This window comes from Dermacentor andersoni, chromosome 2 (genome assembly GCF_023375885.2).
Source record: "Dermacentor andersoni chromosome 2, qqDerAnde1_hic_scaffold, whole genome shotgun sequence".
NCBI classification, from domain to species: domain Eukaryota; kingdom Metazoa; phylum Arthropoda; class Arachnida; order Ixodida; family Ixodidae; genus Dermacentor; species Dermacentor andersoni.
The window spans coordinates 45766743-45786499 of record NC_092815.1 but is presented as its reverse complement, the minus strand read 5'-3'; the positions used below and the strand labels follow the sequence as shown (position 1 = coordinate 45786499).

Genomic DNA, 19757 nt, shown 5'->3' with positions numbered 1-19757 from the left:
GAAAAACAGGAAAGCAAAACTTTCTATGCAATAAATAAAAGATTGCCGCAAAGCAGGTCCTCTATTAAAGTGAGAACCTCATTGGTATTCAGTGCAACAGAACATCACTAATTTATTAGTTTGAGAGGGGATAAAGCACTTGATTCTATTTAACAAAAATTCTATTGATCAGTGCTGGCATACCAGTTTGGTGTTCCCTTTAGTAAAAGTAAACCATACCATGTATATTGATTTCTATGTACCTAAGTTACTGATAGCTTGCTTCATTCTTGTTGTGCAATGCTATGTCTTCCCGAGCATGTTCAGCACCATATTTGCTTGCCTAAAATTTAAGCTTTAAATTTTGTGAAATATCTTTTATATTTGATTTGACATTCAGCTTTCTTTTTCTTGATTCGATTCAATATTCGATTGAAAATCTACTGTTCAGTATTTGTACAGCCCTAGTGAATATATCACACACATGAGCATTTTGCGTAAGCACATGCAAAAAGATCCAGAATTACTCGGAATGAACCACAACATATGTACTGGTTTACAGTCACATACATCTCCAAGTGACACAGCTGTCATGTTACTGCCCTGACATGACAAGTGTTGAGTGCAGTAACTAGTGCAGTCAACTAACTTCGCGACAGGTATGGCTGAGAAGGCTTAGAAAGTAGTTGGTGTGGAACTAGTGCACTGAGTGTTGCATTTTGCCATTGGTTTCAGCGGTGCAGTGAAGGCACCCTCTGAACCTTGCCATTTGTTTCAAAAGGTGCAAGAAAGGTGCAGGGCTGGTTCACAATTTTTCTGCACACTCCTGTACACCGGCGGTGGGTACTTGGTGTTAGATGTGAAAATACAGCACAGAAGACTCGGCATATGGGCGCCATCAAAAATCTGCTTGCGCGTGTCCACTGTGTCTATGCAGTGCTGTGTGTGTTGGTTAAATCTGTTATGTGGACATGCATATTAGCATTTGCATGTTGTGTATAATTTGTCACAGCCCTCAATTGAGCTATCTATTGGTAATCAAACCGAAGCTACTTCAAATTAAACAACATGCCTTTGTCAACATGTCAGTGCTGGTAGTTGTCTTTATTGCCCTCGTAAAACTGAGAAAAGAAAATTGGAAAAATAAATTATTGACCACATGTCCACCAGTGAAGTCGCAACAAGTTCAGTCTACTGACGCAATACGGCACACTTTGCTTTTAGAAATATGTCTGTTCATCTTTCATTGGAGGCCTGCTGTACCTTGCCTCTTTAACTTATGTGGACGGTGCACAAGCAACTGCACTTCACTATTCATTTTCAAGTGTTGCAGTGTGCCTGCACAACTTAATTCGAGCTGTGCAATTTTCGAACTTGTGTGCACTGCCGTGAACTGATTCACAGTGGCAGAGGCTTATCAGACAGACAGAACATACACAATACGGCAAATCAGTTCTGCAGAAGCGTGGAAGGGGGAGGAAGGCTCATGAAAGGGAAAAAATCCATCTACCCTACTGTAGCACAAAGCTACAAAGGAAACCCATACAGGTTTCTCGGAAAGAACGCTTTGCAGTTGAGTAAAAATTTGTCCGGGTTTGGATATTAAACCCATGACCAATGCCTTCTGGAGCAGTTGCTCTACCATCTGAGCCAACAAGGAGGCTAGCAGATTCCAGAGCAAAGCCAAATTAATCAACCACTCAAAGCAAAGGGACACTGAATATGGCAAATCAGTTCTGCAGAAGCTTGTGAGATGAAAGAAGGTTTATATAAGGGTTTTTTTTTTTTTTTTCATGAACCTAGCAATTAAACTGTGTGGTGTGTGTGTGTTTCCTCCTCATTGGAAACGCAGGTGGCGAGGAGCCAGTGCGTTACGTGCACAGTCCATGCGGGCTGTTCCCGCTGCCCCTTGGCCGGAATGCCAAGGTGGGCCATGTTAGCAAGGTCCGCTCTCGCTTCAAGCTATTGGGCAAGTTTGTGGCCAAAGCACTCATGGACTCGCGAATGCTAGACCTGCCACTCTCTCTGGCCATGTACAAGTGGATGCTAGGCCAGGAGGGTTCACTCTCCCTGGCTGACATGGAATCCATAGATCCCGGCTTGGCACAGTCCCTGCGACAGCTCCACCAGGTAGTGTTCATTTTCCTGCTTGACCCCAATCATTTTGTTAGGTGTGCCGACTAAGGCCTTCTTGAGCTGCCAGCACAAGGTATAACTTTAAGCCCATGTTAAATATGAAGTCTTTAGTTACGTGGGTTGGTGTATGTTTTCTATTTGTTCAAAGATTACTTAAATATCTGTGTAGTTCCCAGAAGCATAACTACGTCTTCAAGGGGCACTGCAGAGTATTTTCGAAGTAGGTGGGCATGGTAGAATGGCATCTTTTTGTTTGTATGTAGGTTCTTTTGGGGAAACTAAACAAGTATTGTAAGGATCACTTTCTCCTGATTCTATTTATGATCCATCATTCACAGCTGGCCAATCCTAGTGATAGCGTGGGTAAAGGGTTAATTTGACCACTGATAAAATGCAAAAAGGAATAGCATTGGATTAGAATGTTTACGTTACCCTGGCCCTGCCTTGTCTCAAGCTCAAATTCAGGGCATGTGGTTATGGGCGCATATGGGTGCAGTTGGGTGCGATTGCCTGTAGGATTCAGTGTCAATAAGCACAAATGGTCAGCTAGGCTGTCTTGTCACTTGTTGCCAAATTTGACTACAGTAAAACCTCGTTAAACCGTACCCGCTTAAACAGTAGTTTCGTTTTAAAAGTGGTAAAGTCAAATCCCCAACTCAGCGGCCATTGAACATAATGTGTTTTGTATCCGCATAAACCATACCAGCTCGGTTAAAACGCATCGGTTAAAACGTAGCGTTTCCACTTTTCGTCGCGCAAACACGCCGGTGTGTCGTCTCCATCAGGTGGCTGCAGAACAACAAGCCTCAGAGGTCGGAACAACGGCCTCCAAACGCCCTGTGCGTTTGCGCGTGAAGCCACATCAACATCATTTCAATGCCATGCCGGAGAGCGTTGTGTCGTCGTTATGGTGGCTAGAAGGCACCACAGCGTCGTGCAAGCGAGGACTCAGGTCATGCCGAAGCTTGGATAAAAAAGACGCCGGGTGCTCAGCATAGAAGAAAAATTAGAGATCGGCCGTGCTAGCGAACGTGACACGAAGAAGTCGGCGCTGGCATGCGACAGGAATCTGCTGTTGACTACAGTGTGTGGGATTTGGAATGCGAAGAAGTTGCTCGGCAGCACTGCTACAACCGCAAAGAGATGTCGGCTACGAGGTTAACTTTTCGCCGTTGTTGCCGAAGTGTCGACTAGCAAGAGTGATGAGGATGACACGGAAAGTGACAGCACGGGTGATGTAGGCCCGACAGTGGCAGAAGCTGCACGTTACGTCAGCCTCATGAATGCAGTTGTTGCGATGAGAACAGGTGCGCGATAACGTAACTCTATTCCAAACAAAAAGTATTCCAAACTCCGGCACCCGGCAATGAAAAAGGCGCCCCGGGACTTCTGCAGCACTGCTGCGCGTGTGCACGGAGAACACGTAACGCCAACGAGGAATCTGCCATGCGAGTGTTTGCCGAGAAGAGGGGCCTGGATGAAAAGCTGGCATGCAGCTTCAGTAAATTAGGCCGCTTTCATCGTGCTAGGCCGCCGTGGCATCAAACGAAAATAACACTCTTGTCGCGCGAAGTGAATAAATACTGCATGTTTTTTCCCCTTTCATCGCACTCTCTCTTGAGTTCCGTTTTCGACAGGTAAATGCGCGATCTCGTGCTATTTCGGTTAAACAGTACTACCGTTTAGTACGTACTTTTTCCGAGCCCTGACCAACTACAAGGTTTCACTGTACAGCTGTGACCGATTTGGGGCTCATACAGCAGCAAAAGCTTATAGGGGTATATTACTCAAGTTCGCGCGTGCGCACCTGACCCTTCTCTGGATCGCACAGCGCCGGCGGAGCGGCAGTCGCTCGCTAGCACTTTTGCAGCAGCCCTAACAGTCAGAGCTGTGACCCCTAACCCGCGGTTCGCAATGAGTTGCGACCACGGCGGGTTCAGGCCAGGGGGGACAGGGTGTCGCGACCTAAGGTGTTTATTCACCTTAGAGTACAAGTATACCAACTGACAACAACAGCAACCACACATACAAATACAACACAAAACCACAGCGGCGGAGCATTCCGCACGTCTGGGGTGAAATAAACCGCACAAGGTGGGAGCCACAAAAGAGGCTGATAAGAGTTCAGCTCACCCAGAGTGGATCCGCGCTCGGGCCCTGGGGCGGTCAGTCGCTCACAAAGGCCGAGCACAGCAGGGGGACGGCGTGCGGCGGTCTCAGCGGCTGAATTGAGATGCGGCCAGTCGCAAGCTCCTCAGCCGAAAGACAACGGTGCATCGGGGGAATAGCGCTTCTCCCCGAGCGGCGGAGAGGGAGTCTCCCCGGTTCCAAGAAAGGGAAAGGAGGGAACGGGGTGCCTTGGCTGCAGCGTCGCGGCCAGGCGCGAAGAGCAGTGGGAACGGCGAAGGTGCCCTCTCCCCGCTACCCTCTGCGAGCGACTACATGATTATCGCGTGATAACCGCGTGGCCGCTCCGGAGATATCGGGATGCGCGTGCGATCCCCACAAGCTCAAGAGATTTTAGCACGAACCTGCATGCCTGAGGTGCATGCATGGAGGCCACGTTTTGATATGTTTCTGTGGAACATGTGCAGGTTGTGCAGGAAAAGCGAAGAATAGAACGTGATCGCAGTCTCAGCCCTGCATGCGTGCGCCGGCGGGTAGAGGCCCTGCAGCTGGACGGCTGTCAGGTGGAGCTCCTGGGTCTGGACTTCACACTGCCCGGTGGGGGCCAGCTGGAACTGCGGCGAGGCGGAGCCCAGATGGGAGTCACTGTGCACAACCTGGACCAGTACCTGGCCCTGGCCGTTCACTGGGCTGCCCTGGAGGGTGTGCGCCGACAGATCGAGGCCTTCCGTGAGGGCTTCGAGGCAGTCTTCCCCCTGGCCCAGCTCACTCTCTTCTGTGCTGACGAGGTAAGTCAGCTTATCTGTACAACTTTGTTTCTTTGCTGCAGGGATCCAGCACATTCTGCAGTTACATGAATACTTCTATAGAGCTGATGCTCTTGGTGCCAAAGGTGATATAGGTGTACAGCAGCCTGCAACACGACTGCAGATACCTGAATTGTTGATGTGCTATAAATGTGTGTTACATAGAGCACTTCTATGAGTATGAAAGCCAAGATGGTTCTGCTAATTTGATGTGCGACAAAACTCCTGTGATGGGGAGCAATTCAAAGGAAGCTTATGCAAAACTGTTAGTAATGTAAGGAACAAAGCCCTTTAAGATACTGCAGTTTAATTAAGCTGACCTTTTTGTTACAGTTCATTAACTGGGAAGGTAAAGAATGGTGCTGCTGTTGTGTGCAAGTGATAGGCCACAAGTTGGAAGTGCAATTTGTGGCTTCGTACATCGGCCATAGGTCTTGCTAGCTGGCAATAGTAAACAAACCACTTCAGAATATGTGCTCATTGTCACTGATTGGCAATAGCTCATGACAAAGGTTGTCATGTCCCCAGTTCTGCAGTAGCTCATGCCCGTGCAGAGAGACAACCAGAGTAAGCATTTATAGATGGTGCTACATCTTTGTGACAGCAATTCTGATGACTAGTTTTACTGCCTGATCTCTGCAAGCAAGTGTTAGGCAAGCCATTATAAACCAGAAATTATCATAGTTACCATTATGCCAAAATGTCTTCTGTATCTTATATAGAAAACAAAAGCAATAAGCAATAGCCCTCAATTATCGTATTTATTTGAATCAAGGCCGATAGTTTTCTTTCAAATAATCATATACCAAACTCTAGGGTCGGCTTAATTCAAGGATTAAAAAAAAAATGATAAATATAGATATACCAAACTCTAGGGTCGGCTTAATTCAAGGATTAAAAAGAAGAAAGATAAATATAGTGCATAGCTAGCGCTATCTAGAAAAGTCAGTATCATAGCCGGTATTAGCCCCACAATTAGCCAACTGAAGTACACCAGCAATGTCGCTATTTTGACCTGTGTGGTATTATTGTTGTGCGGTGTGGCCCATAGCGGGGCGTTACCATAATGGCACCAAACAGGTGATGCCACCATAGTGCCACTTCCAACTGAAAAGTTGTGCTAGCCACAGAGGCATCGTCATACGTTCAAGCCGGGCGGGACTTCGTCATCGATGAGAAAAAGGTCTGTCTTTGAAGAGGTAACGGGGGATGCTTTTTGTGTGTGCTGCAACGAGGAGATCACAGCGATAAGGAAAATAAGTGCATGATAACAGAGAAGAGCCGAGATCGCGCCGCGTTTCGATGCATGCGAGTCGTGCCGACGCGAGCTTACGTGTGTCCTTAGGCATGCACGTGGTCTGCCTAACGTCGATGGTAACGTAGAGTGAGCTCAGAATTGTTCATGTCAAATAAATGCGGTTTGCATTTTATGAACGCTGTCCTCACTTTATTGTTCGGCCTACATTCTAGGTAAGTTTTTTATCTTTCCGGGCTTCGGGTATTTGGGGGTCTGCTAAGAATTGGGGCTGGCCTAGATTCGAGTGAATATGGTAAGTTGCAGGCTTATTCCACCCTTGCTTACCCTGTCCTCAAGTGTGCTACCATGTTAAGACATATCCAGAGTGTAGCACACTTAGCTTATCAACACATAGAACTTATTTGCCAGCCTAATGCAGTTAAACCTTGATATAGCGAAGTATGTAAAATCGGCAATTTGCTTCGTTATATTGAAACTCATCCTTTTATGCAAATAAGTACAGTCGCCGATCGATTTTTTTTTGAACGGAAAGGGACTGCAACATCTTTTTGAATTATTGGGCAATCGAAAAAAGCAAGTTTGAATGAGAAAACAATTCATTTTGATGAATTTGGCAGTCTGCGAGAAATGATACGGTTTCATGCCATGCCGGCGATATCTTCACATCGGCGGTAGAGCCACGCTTTTGCATGCACTCCACTCCCGCTGCTGATAGCCTCGCCCGCACTGGGACGACGGTATCATGAAAAGCGCCGGCAACGAAGAGCAAATGATTTGTCTGCCTCTCATTCCAACGGGTCCCCGAAACCTGAGGTTGCGACTTGAACTGTGACTTTTCTTCCCTCGACGATGCCGAAGTTCTAGCCGGCTTGAACGTTTGACATTGCCTCTGTGGCTAGCACAACTTTTTGTTTGAAAGCGGCACTATAGTGGCATTGCCTGTTTGGTGTCATTACTATAAGATTATGCTGCACGCTGAAACGATACAGGTCAAAATGGCAACGTTGCTCGTGTACTTCACTCAGCTACTGCCACGGCTAGTAGCGGCTGCAATACTGACTTTTCTAGATGGCACTAGCTATGCACCAAATTTATCAACTTCAGTTAAAAACTGGTGCGTTCTTTAACATCCCCAAATCTAAGCCGACCGTAGAGTTTGGTATTTATTTATTTCATTACCTTCAATGCCCAAAGGCATTACAGAAGGGGGTGGGGAAATAAATACATAATTGTTGGCGGCTGGTATATACAATAATAATTGTCTACAGCAGATTTAAATACAGAAACACTTGGAATGGCGACAACGGAGGTGGGCAGGTGGTTCCGTTTCGTCAATGTCTTTGGCAAGAATGAATTGGAAAATAAGTTCGTATGGCAAAAAGAGATTTCAACTTTACTACAGTGATTAGCACAACTAGACAAATAAGATGGCTCATTAAGAAGTTCATTTTTCAGATGTGGATTCTGAAAAACCTTGCGAAATAAGGATAAACGAAACTTAGGAAGTTTCAAAATCTGTTTCATCGACAATACACTTGAAAAGCAGGAATAATTTGACAGAATTAAACGCACACTGCGGTTTTGTACAGATTCTAATTGATTATTAAGAAATTCCTTACTGGGACCCCACAAAGCGCATGCATTTTCAAGCTTACACCTTAAAAGTGTTTTGTATAATGTTAATTTAAGAGACGATGGTGCTCTTGAAAAGTTGCGGCGTAAGAACCCGAACATGCAGTGAGCATTGTTAACCACATAGTTAACATGGGTTTGCCAAGAAAGGTTAACAGTCATGTGAACATCTAAATACTTATGTGTGGTTACGTCGTCTAGTGCAGAGCCATCAATGTGATAAAGAGGGGTGTTACAAGTACAAGCTTTTCGGGAGGTTCTCATTATCTTACACTTTTTAACATTCAAATGCATTTGCCACGCGTTGCATCAGTTAGTTATAGCATCAAGGTCAGATTGAAGTGCTGCAAGTTCAGTGTCAGATGATATTATGCAATAAATTACGCAGTCATCAGCGTATAGCCTGATGGATGATTGAACTACATTAGCCAGGTCGTTAATGTAGACTAAAGATAAAAGTGGGCTGAGGACAGAACCCTGCGGCACACCGGAAAATTATTAGCTGTCACAAATTGCGTTCTATTAGAAAATTTTCAATCCAGGCAAAAATGTTAGGATCAATGTTTAATTTGCATAACTTTAAACGAAGTAGATGGTGAGAGACATGGCCATACGCTTTCTGAAAATCGAGGAATATGCAGTCGACCAAACACCCATTGTCAAGAGCAGCGAAAATTTCATTGGTCAAGCAAATTAGTTGCGTCTCACATGAAAATGATTTACAAAACCCATGCTGTTTCGTCTTAAAAAAATGCATTAGAGTCAAGGAAATTAACTAAACATGAGTAAATAATATGTTCTAATAGTTTGCAAGGAATGCTAGTTAATGATATACGTCTAATTCTATGGTGAATTGACGTCACCAGGCTTGAAAAGTGGTACCACCTTGCCCACCTTCCAATCACCAGATAACTGAGCAGAAGCGATGGACTGTGAAAAAAGTTGTGTTAATATAATAGAAGAGTATGTTGCAGTGTTCTCCAAAAATTTTGTGTTGATACCGGCCGTTCTGCATGACGAAGACAATTTCAAGTTTTTCATTAAGTGCAACACACCAAAAGAATCTATAAGTATAGGATCTATCGGTGGGTAATCCATTCTACAATACGTAGATGTCACTTGAGAAACAGCTAACACTTAGGAAAAAGACACTGTGAATGTTTCGTTTAACAAGGAACAACATTGAGAAAGTGGAACAGCGTCACCATCATTATTGTTTAATGAGATTGGACTGTCTTTAGAACTGTCAATTATGTTCAAAATTTTTTTAGGATTTTCTACAAGTAATGATGGGAGAGTTTTATTGGAAAAAACATCATTCGCTTCACATACTGCATTTTTAAATGCTAGAAATGCGAGATGGTACTTATTCCACAACTCAGAGTTGTTCGATCGCTTAGCTTTGCGAAACGTGCACTTTCTTTTTCATTAAGAAGACATTTTAAAGAAGTATTGAACCACACCGAACGATGTCCGCAAGGATTAATACGCAATAGCACAAATTTATTAATCGGGTACCTCACTTTATTTTTAGACAATATATTTAAACAATATATTTTAAACAAATACAGTGGAACCCCGTTCATACGTTTTTCACCGAACCGAGGAAAAAAACGTAACAGCCGGGAAAACGCAACAGTGAGGAAAGCTCCGAAAATGAATGAAAAAAGTGCAGCTTCAATTATAGACAATTTATTTCCACAGAGTGCGCTTAGGACTTAAAAAAGTCTAGAGTGGTGGCTTGCAGTTTCTTTCGCTCGCTAGAAATCACCACACGTTTCTTAATAGCCTGGAAGGCCGCATTGCTGTCAGCTTCGCTGTGAGGTGTGACGTACCTGCGGAGGAGGTCCAGAGCCGCGACAGCTTCTCCAAAGCTAGGATTTGGCAACTCACCGGCAACATGTGGCTCGTGCTCCTTGTCGTCACCGGGCCACGGCAATGGCAACGAAGGAATATCCGCGGGAAAATTTGCCCTCTTTGGTGTAATCATGCTAACGTGTTAACGATTGTTTAGTATTGCTGCGGAGCGCACGTGTCCAAGCAGCCCAGTCAGCCCAGTTGCGCGCAGCGCGGCGTGGTTTCACAAGAAATGTAAACAAGAGAGGAGAGCTGGCCCGATAGGTGGAGAAACGCCATGAGCAACGCCAACTTCCGGCTTCACTTTAGCTTCACAAAGAGTGACGTCAGAGCCTCTCCCGAGTTTCCTTCGTCACCAAGTCGACCCCTCCAACAACCATGCAGTGACCGTAATCACAGTGATGATAGTGAGAGCATTTTGCACGAATGGCCACCTAGTGGCGGCCTCTTGAACTGGCGTGCGGCTTCTTGCAGCCAGTTCCATAGCGAAGCCCGGCCAAGCCCGGCCAAAACTCGTCAAAAGCCAAAATGGTGGTTGGAGCGCGTTGCCTACTTTAGCCCAGGCGGGTTTGGGGTGTTGAGTTGCGACGTATCATGCGGGAACGTTTTCACAGCTACTACGTAACAGCGGGGTTCCTTATACATTGGATCCTATGGAAGCTGTGCCGGGACCGGATGAAAACGACGTAGCAGCTGGGAAAACGCAGCAGTGAGAAACGTAACAGCGGGGTTCTACTGTATATGATTATTTGAAGGGAAAAAAAAAGAATTGGCCTAAGTTTTAATAAATATAATACCTTCTCGTGCTTTGTCAGGTGTCGTAACGACACTCTGCCCTCATTATCAATGATATCGCAGCCGGCCATGACCAGTGGATCTTAAGTGGTGTAGAATGTCGTGGAATTCACTACACACTTGTAGCCTGTCACTTTTTGTTGATATCGTAACTGTGCACAAAGTATGGAAGCCTTTGGGTAATTGCTTTCTCACTAACATTTTCGCAGTCGTGATTTTGAGATATTAATAGCTCGGCACAAAAGCATTTTGAGATGAAAAGTGAAAAATACACCGAGCCAAGAGTTCGAGTTAACGAGGGTTTACTGTGGGAATTAATGAATTAATGTAGACTAGTTGTAAGATAAATTTCTAGTGTCCAGAATGCCGTAAATAGTGCCTCACCATAAGCAAATTATAAGTTTTCAAAGCCGCATGCAAGCCTTTTCAACCAGGTAGCAGTGCGTATCCAATTTATGTAGGGCACAAGGGGAGCGTTGGGTGTTGTGAATGAAGTATACTGTACTGGGATGCCCTAGCCATCCTGTGTGTGCAACTTCCTTACAGCTGGAGCAGCTCTTCTGTGGCAGTGGTCCCAGCCTGTGGGACGTGAAGAGCCTGATGGAGTGCTGCCGACCCGACCATGGCTACACTCACGACAGCCGTGCCATCAAATTTCTCTTTGAGATCCTCAGCAGCTACAGGCCTGAGGAACAGAGGGCATTCCTCCAATTTGTCACTGGATCTCCCAGGCTACCTGTTGGAGGTAAGAGCAGTTGAAATCTGCTCATAGTATAGCTTTAAGTAGCAAATGTGCAGCGAATGTATGCTTGCTGCATCTTTCAGTTACATTACGTACGGCAGATTTCTCTCACTAGTGTGTATTTATCAACTGCTGTTGATCTAGAACTCAGTGACAGCAAGCCAGGGGTGACTCCACTCACGCTGCGTACGCTCAACGCACTCGGCAAATGCCTAAGTAGTGCAAGGGAGAGGAATTCTGCATGCGCATCGCCCACGTGGTACGATGTTTAACTCTGCTAGCAAAAGATCAGGCGGCTACTCAGATGCTAAGTTCACGTGAACAGAGCTCGCTTTCTTGAGTCGAATAAGTAATTTCAATTCGTGCGAGGATAAATAGAATGAGGGAAGCAAAGTGCAGCACCTCAGTGCCATGGTGCAACAGGTTGTGTCCCTCCACATGCTACAAGCAGTGGGGTCCTACCCCGCTCGGTGCACACAGCCTAAGAGTTGACAGAGCCCACCGTCCTAGATGGTGTCGGAGCGCCCGGTGCCAGGCCACAGTACCAGTCAGCCCGTAGCAGCACCCATGGCCTTAGGCCATCTGGCTCCCAGAGCCGTGACTTCATCAGTCAGATAGAAGAGCCTATTTACATAAGAAATTCGGACCACCCACGAGGCTTCGGTACTCACTTGCTTCAGGCTTGCCAATACTCCGCAAGTGCTAAGCCTCACTCTCCCAGGATGTAGACTACTTGGCTATCGTACCGCGGGGAAAATAACACGCAAGAGTCGCGCATCCCCACAACTGAACATGGCGTTGCTACACTGAAGCGGTCGCTGTTGATCACGCACATGAAATTTTAGAGATGAATTCGCAATCTGCTGCTTTCAATTCAACCGTTTGACATCTGCGTCTGTGGAAGCTAGGATTTATTGTGTGGGGTTCTCCTCTGTGCTCTTGGGACAAAGGAACGACAACACAGTAATGCAAACAATCACAAGGGCATTTATTGTACCTTTCATAGATCAATGCCTGCTAGCCGAGTTGCTATCCCCAAAACATGCCGATGGGCGCGCGACAAATCTAGAAGTCCGACTCGCCGCGACCAGATAGCGAGCGAATATGTTCGCCCCCATGCTCGATCCCAACGCCTGGTCGTTCGCGTGTACGGTCACGCGAACGGTGGCGCGTTTCAAGGCGGCCACGCGAGACGGTCTCACAGAAGCATGGATCGGCGCACGCGCGGCACGTCCACACTGCTTCCTCTCCCGAACCAAAGAGGAAGCGCCTTGTCTTCTCGCCGCCCAAGTAACCCCGCCTGTCGGCGGCGTTAGCAGCGCAACACTCGCGTCATCTCTCGTACTGCGCCTCAACCACTCCGACCGCCGCGGGCGCCAGGCCACGCGAGCCGTGCGGGAAAACAACATATCAGGGGACGCGTGACAGTCGCGCATCCCCACAATTGTCTGAATGTTTCTTCACAACAGTGGAATTTTGTTATATTTAAACTCACGTATACACAATTCATTATGTTGGGCTTCAAAATACATGTGCAAAAAGTTGTAAAACGTTAAGTACAATTAAAGCTCGATCTAATGAAACCCAATTTTACGAAGTTCCCGATCTAATGAAGAAATTTCCATTCCCTGGTAGGTACCATAGGGTTCAATGTTGTCATCAAACCGAATTAATGAAGTTAAACCACCAAACTCGATTTAACGAAGTATTCCTGAAGTAAATTAGTAAAAAAAAAACGGTGATTTCTTTCTAATTTTGATACGGACGGCTTTTTCTTCAAGCGTGCGCTCTAAAGCAATCGCATTAACCCTTTGAGGATCAATGGCGTAAATATACGGCGCCGCGAAGAAGTCCAAAATGGTCGATGCCGTATATTTACGGCAGCGTCTATACGTTTGTTTAACCCTTTCGCTGTCGGACGTTTCTGGCCGTGACGCACCCCCAGTGTCGGCTTGGTTTCAGGGAACGAGCATAACAGGGAATGAACATAGCAATTTATTTTTGATTATGATTGGTATACAAATAACATAGTCAATGCAATATGCACATTTCAGTGTTCTGCAGCTGTTGTTAGTAAACATTATCATCATCATCAGCCTGACTATAAAATCTGTTCAACATCCGAATCTGACGATGCGGAACCCTCTCCGTCTCAAGCGATTTTGTCCGAGTCCGAATCCGAGCTCGGCTCGTATTCTGAATCGGAATTCAGCCACCGCTCCCATGAGCAGACGAAGGTCCCGCGCGCCGAGCCATCCGAAAGTAACCGCGCGCAGGGAGGATGCGCTTTCAGTCGCCCGCGCAACGGAGAGAAATGGGACGTTGCGTGATCAAGAAGACAGAGGGAGATGAAAAAAGGCTAAACAAAGTTCGAAGGGCTTTACGTTTACTGCTGCAAGTCGGAAGCGAGGGTGCGGCGAGAGAGCGAAAGCAGCAATCGAGTCACCCCTTTTGGAGAGGCAACGGCACGTGCGCCTGAACTTGACGCGCCGTAGCAGGCACACCAACAGAATAAAAATAAAAACCTTCAAACCCGCGGAGAAGGCAGAACAACCCTTGAACCCATAACCACACGCGCGCGACGCATGATCCAGCGAACGCGGAGCCACCGCGCCACTCAGCAAAGAGAAAGTGGGGAGTGGCAGTCGCACCGTACTCTTCAATACATGGGTTAACACAGGTCGGAGCGAATATACGAACTTGTAGAAAGAGTCAACAGATGGCGTGGCCAATCCAGGAGCGCCTGTTTTTGCGCTCAGGCGCGAAATTTTGAACGCACGATAGAGAACGTACCGGTACGTCAGTGACACCGTGGGGGGGAAGCGCGATGACGTACCGGTACGTCAGTGACAGCGAAAGGGTTAAAAAGCGCGCGAATTTCCTAACTTTTTTTTTTCTGTCATGTGCTGCCACTATGTGGGAATACAGAGAATTCTTTTCGCGCGCCTCCCTCTCTCGGTTTTCGTTGCATTGTTTGTTTTAGCGCGTTTGCTCCCGCGCGTCTACAACATATACTACCGCTCGCGCATTGCCGTGCACGGGGGTGGGCGGTGGTTTGGGTATTGTTCCGCTGGCGGTTTCGGCTTCTTGCGCTTGCAAAACTGATGGCTATCTCGTTACTAATTGCTCAAAGGGTGTGGGGGTTCCACTCTGCGTGCGGCTAGAGCTGAAGGCGAGCTCCCGATCTAGCCCCACGCAGTCGCTTCGTGGTACTCCCAACCCGTAGCGCGGGAATCGCGGCTACGCCGGGTTCGAACGAATAAGGCAACCAGCGGTGTCAACGGGAATAACGTTTATTGCTATTAGCAATAGCGAACACTCGCAGAGGGACGTCCTCTCAGTAATAGTAGTAAAAAGGCTTGCCTCGTTGTCTGGGTGGGTCAGACAAGCGAGGTCACTCACGGGATGCGGCAGGTGCTTAGTCCAGGCGGTCCAGGTGTCGGCGTCCCAAGAGAGAGGGTCTCCCCCGGTCGCGCTGTTTTGTACCTTTTTACCTGGGCGAGGGGAATGTCCTCGCCCGTCAGCTACCCGCCCGCAAGTCGGGAGGAAGAGCGCGCGTGCGTCGCGAGAGCGAGGGAGAATCAGGAGAGGGCATAGTGCGCCTCTCCCCTGTCTATGCCGGCTCTCGACGCGACGGCGCGGGGGAAGATGGGCGCGCGTGCTCCCCACAAGGGTGACCGCTTGTTTGTCGCTCGTTTAGTGCTCACAGGGGTGCGCAAGGAAGGATGCCCGCCATGCATGCGTTTTCGTTGCTTTTTCTTTTTTTCTTTCTTTTTTTTTAAACACTTGCAAAAACTAATTGCTTCTGGTTGGCGATCAGATGAAGATGAGCGGAAGTTTGTCAAATGTGTTGCTTTTTTGACGGGCACACAACCACACAGTTTTCTTGAGTGTTGTTACAAATGGGTCGCAAGCCCCGAGGGTAGCGTTGGCCTGGCGGCCTGGGGCACAACTGGAAGCATCCGAAGGTCCTGGCAAAGGATGAGTCGATTGCTAACAGAACAACTTGTATATTATAGCATCGCAAAAGAGCGGCCGGTCAGGTCGACCGAAGTGGAGAGCCGGGAGACCATGTTACTCGACGGAAGAAATCGGAGCCTCTCTCAGTGTCGGAGGGCTGCTGCTTTTATACTCTTGGAGTCGAGGGCAAGAAGGAACGGCTCGGGATGAGGCGCACGTGACGGCGGCGCCCGGACACGTTTAGACGAGAAGTGATGCATCCGCCGGGCCGGCGCCGGTCAGACCTCCTCGCTTCACAGTTGGGGAGCTCCTCTCCCCGGCTGCCGCGCTTTGACAAGCGTGGGCACCAACATGCACACACACGCACACACGAAGACGCGTGGCATTGAAACATGCCTGGACGCGCTTGGGAGGAAGCGTTGCGGCAGCGCTGAACGGGCCAAAATGTTCGCCGCTTTGAACAAAGCCCCGGCGTCCGTTGCATCCGCGCCGGCTATACCGCGCGTCGGAGGCAAAACGTAACAGTGTGCACACCTACGCAGTTCAATTACGCTATAGATGTACATATTAGTGTAAGAGCAGGAACATTTGAGTCTTGTGAAATATTCTCGTCTGCGCATCTTCAAAGCCTTGTACTATGTGTATAAAAACGCGTCAAACTTTCAATTCTTCTAAGTTTATTTCCTTTTTTATTGTTGTTACTCATGAATGAAGAGTACATATATACCAACGCAACATATTTTTTCTCACTTTACGGTCACCTTAGAAAAATTACAGTAAATTTTTTTCGAAATAGGTCCCTAAGAACAACTGGAATCTGCAATAAAAGAAATTGACCCTGGACAGTCTCATATGGCAAAAAAAATCTACCCTCAAAGGGTTAAAACATCTGGGTGCCCTAGTCACGGGCCTACCTGTATTTTTGAGGCTGCATGCCGTGCCCATGCAAGAAACAACGGACTTGGCAGTCGTTCATCTCTTTAGGCAGTTTGCTTTGCTTGAGGATATAAAACCGCATTAGCGACAGTACAAAGTGTGTCGCATGCGTCGATCAGCTGTGGCAGCACTGCCATGGAACAGTATTCTCCATCAATTGCTTTCAGAGATGCGATCACTTTTTGCAAGGTTTTGCATAACTCGGCACCGGACGCAAAGCAGTAGCACTCCACGCATGTCGCAGCATTTCTCCAGCGCATGCTGTTGCCCCTAGGCGCTGACGCGTCTGGTGCCGAGCGCGAAAGTGATCGTATCTTTTGTACCCTAAGGCAATCGACGAGATTATCACTCCGTCACACAAATCTACGTCCGGTGCCAAATCCGAACGCGATGCCTGTCAGGTGGCATCAACACCAGCGTTCTTGAAGCAAGGGATGCTTATTCCAGGACGATCACTCAATCACCGCCCGATATATGCTACTTTATGCTCCGACCGCTATCTCAAGTGCCATTACTCCTTTGCTGCATTTTCATCACCGAGTCGCACATTACGCACTGCAGTAGGTGTGCAAAAACCGTCGTCACATGTCGGTAGCAGCATGTGTGCTGCTTTAAGGGGGGAAGCGGGGATCAGATCGCGATTTTCGCGAAAAAAATCGATTTTTGAAAAGTACGCTTTTCAGAATCTACAGCATCATTTCTATCTTGTACTGAAATATTTCACCGAAAAACAAACTCTAAGCACTTAAAATAAATATATTTGTCGGTGCCGGCGTCCACAAATCCGCCCGAAATCGCGAAAAAGCCGCGAAGTTCAACGCGTGACTGCTCGGCTTTCCCGCCACGGAGCGCCGCCATTTTGGTATCGTTGGAAAGCCCGACTCTTTGACTCTTTGTCCCAGCCCTTCCCTTCCTTCCCTGCCAGCCAGCAAGCGCACAAAAAAAGAAAAACAGGAGAGTGGCAGCACGGAGCAGCCAATGGCTGCCGCGCCCCGATTGGCTCTGCGCCGCGGCTCGTTGTAAGGCGCCTCCTCATTGGTCGACGCCGCGCCATAATGGCGGCCGAGGCAAGGAGCGCAAGGAGCGTCTGCTTTTGTCCGCTGCTGGGAAGCCTTTCTGGACTTTCCTTCTCTTGTGTTTCGAGGACGTCGGCCACGTGCAATGGATCCGCGCACGTTCGAAAAGAAGTACCGGACGAAGCATGCCTACGGGAAGCGGAAACGCAAGCCCGTCACAGCAAGGAAGAAGCGGCGATTGTCAGCAGGTGGTTCGGCCGAGCCGAGCGTCCGTTCAGAATCGGCGGAGTACGCGCCCAACGTGCTGTGCGATCTCTCGCCCAACGTGCTGCGGGATCTTGCGCCGAGTCGAGCACCAGCCAGCGATAGTGAGACGAACCATGATCTTTTGCCGTCGAAGCGCGGGCGCAGTGTTACTTCACCGGTGACGATCGACATGCCAGTGAGTCTCGCCGTACGCGAGCGTCCCGTCGCAAGTTCGTCCAGCACAGATTACGGAGTGAGCTTGCAGCGGTCATCGCCGCCCGACTGCAGAGCATCGGAGACGCGCTTCCGCGGTGTGTCGTTCAACGCCGAGATGTCTCCGCAGCCAACAACCGCCAGTGAAGGCAGTCCCATGCCATCGACGAGTTCCGGCGCTTCGACGGAGCTGCAACGCGGGCGCACGCTCGCTGCCGCGGATGCGCCGGCGGCCGACCTTGCCGCTCATCGCAGTGTTGACTGTTCGCCCAGTGAACGTCGCACTATTCAAGCTCACCTGGAAACACGATTTGTGTCCGCGGAAACTGCAGAACTGCAAGCGTCGAGAGTTCGCGAATCGCTTCGCGCGGTTTCAGCAACGGAGCGCAAGTTCGGGCTGACTGGCTCACAGGAAAATGCCATTCCCGCACCTCCAGAAGAGGAGTTTATGCTTGTTCAAGTTGCTGCTTTGAACTCGCTGATTGGTTCCCCGCTTTGCCCAACTTGTCAGCAGCCCGGCCTAGCAGTGCACCGCGAGACTGAACTGGGACTAGCTGTGAAGATGGTACTTTCATGCATTTCCTGTGGTAGTACCCTACAGTCTGAGTGGTCCTCACAAAGGAAGAGCGGCTCTAGAGCTTTCGAGGTCAACATCAGAGCTATGCAAGCAATAAAGAGCATTGGGAAAGGACCAACTGCTCTTAATGACTTCTGGGCCACCATGAATGTCTCGCATCGTGGGTTACACCACAAAACATATGATGGGCACCTCAAAAAGACTTTCAAGCCTGCCGCAGCGGCAGCTGCACACAACATCTTCACAGATGCTGTAGAGGCAGTGAAAAAGGTGTACACTGAAATGGAGACAACATTTTCAAAGAACATTACAGTAGTGTATGATGGCACATGGTTGACACGCGGCCACAGCTCCCATACCGGCGTAGGCTGTATAATTGATTTCCATACAGGGCTTGTGTTGGACTGCATAGTTCTGTCCAACTTCTGCCTTGGGTGCAGCCGACAGCCAGCAGAAAGTGACCCCAACTATGCTGAATGGAAGCAGCAACACCAGTGCCAGAAAAACACTGATGTGAATTCTGGAAGAATGGAGGTTGAGGCTGCACTACAGCTCTTCAGGCGCTCCTTGAGCAGAAATGATCTACGTTACACAAACATAGTTTGTGACGGGGGCAGCCGCATGTTTCGCACTCTATGTGATGAAGAAGTTTATGGTTTTGTGCAGCTATCTAAAGAGGACTGCATAAATCATGTTAAAAAACGAATGGGGGCTGCACTTCGCTCTTTGGTGGCCAAGGCAAAGAAAGGAGAGCCACTAGGTGGAAAGGGGGGCCTGACACAGCAGCTCATCAAAAAACTGACAAACTACTATGGCCTTGCTCTGCGGAACCACTCGGAAGTCGAGGAAATGCAAAGGGCAGTAATGGCAACGTACTACCACATCACATCAACAGATGATGAGCCCCATCATGAGCTGTGTCCCCCTGGCCCCCTTAGCTGGTGCAACCACCGGTCAGCTGAGGCAGAAGGGCAGCCAGCACCAGCTCACAAGTACAAGCTTTCAGCTAAAGTTGCTGAAGCACTCCTGCCTGTGTACCAGCGCCTCTCAGACCCTCAGTTGCTGGCCCGGTGCAGAGGAGGCAAAACTCAAAACGCGGCTGAGAGTCTCCATTCAGTGATATGGTCACTAGTATCAAAAGACCAGCATGCCTCACTGTTTGCTGTGGAAACAGCAGTGCACGAGGCAATTTCAAAGTACAACTCGGGCAGTCTGAAAGCTTATTCAGACCTGTGCACAACATTGGGCCTGCGCCCTGGTGCCCTCTCTCTTCAGCGGGCTGTCGAGAAAGACTCCCAGCGAATGAAGAAGGCACACAAAGTCCATCTCCTGAAAGGACAGAGGGCTAAGAAGTCACCTGCTGCCAAGGACACCAAATTCTACAATGCAGGAGCATTCTAGACAGTGTGTGCCAGTATGGAACTTTGAGGCTTGTTTTCTCAAAAGTTTGTTTTGAGCTTATCACCTCGCTCGTGGA

The 19757-nt window shown here is 48.2% G+C and overlaps 1 protein-coding gene across 4 annotated transcripts in view; it reads left to right on the top strand.

The window, feature by feature from the left end:
• ctrip (E3 ubiquitin-protein ligase ctrip) overlaps window positions 1–19757 on the top strand; it is a 176418-nt gene that overhangs the window by 145429 nt on the left and 11232 nt on the right. For all 4 annotated transcript variants that reach the window (XM_050189402.2, XM_050189404.3, XM_050189401.3 and 1 more), the window contains exons 33-35: window positions 1832–2109; window positions 4710–5030; window positions 11137–11335. In XM_050189402.2, coding sequence (XP_050045359.1) covers window positions 1832–2109; window positions 4710–5030; window positions 11137–11335 — 798 coding nt within the window. The remainder of the gene's footprint in view (window positions 1–1831; window positions 2110–4709; window positions 5031–11136; window positions 11336–19757) is intronic.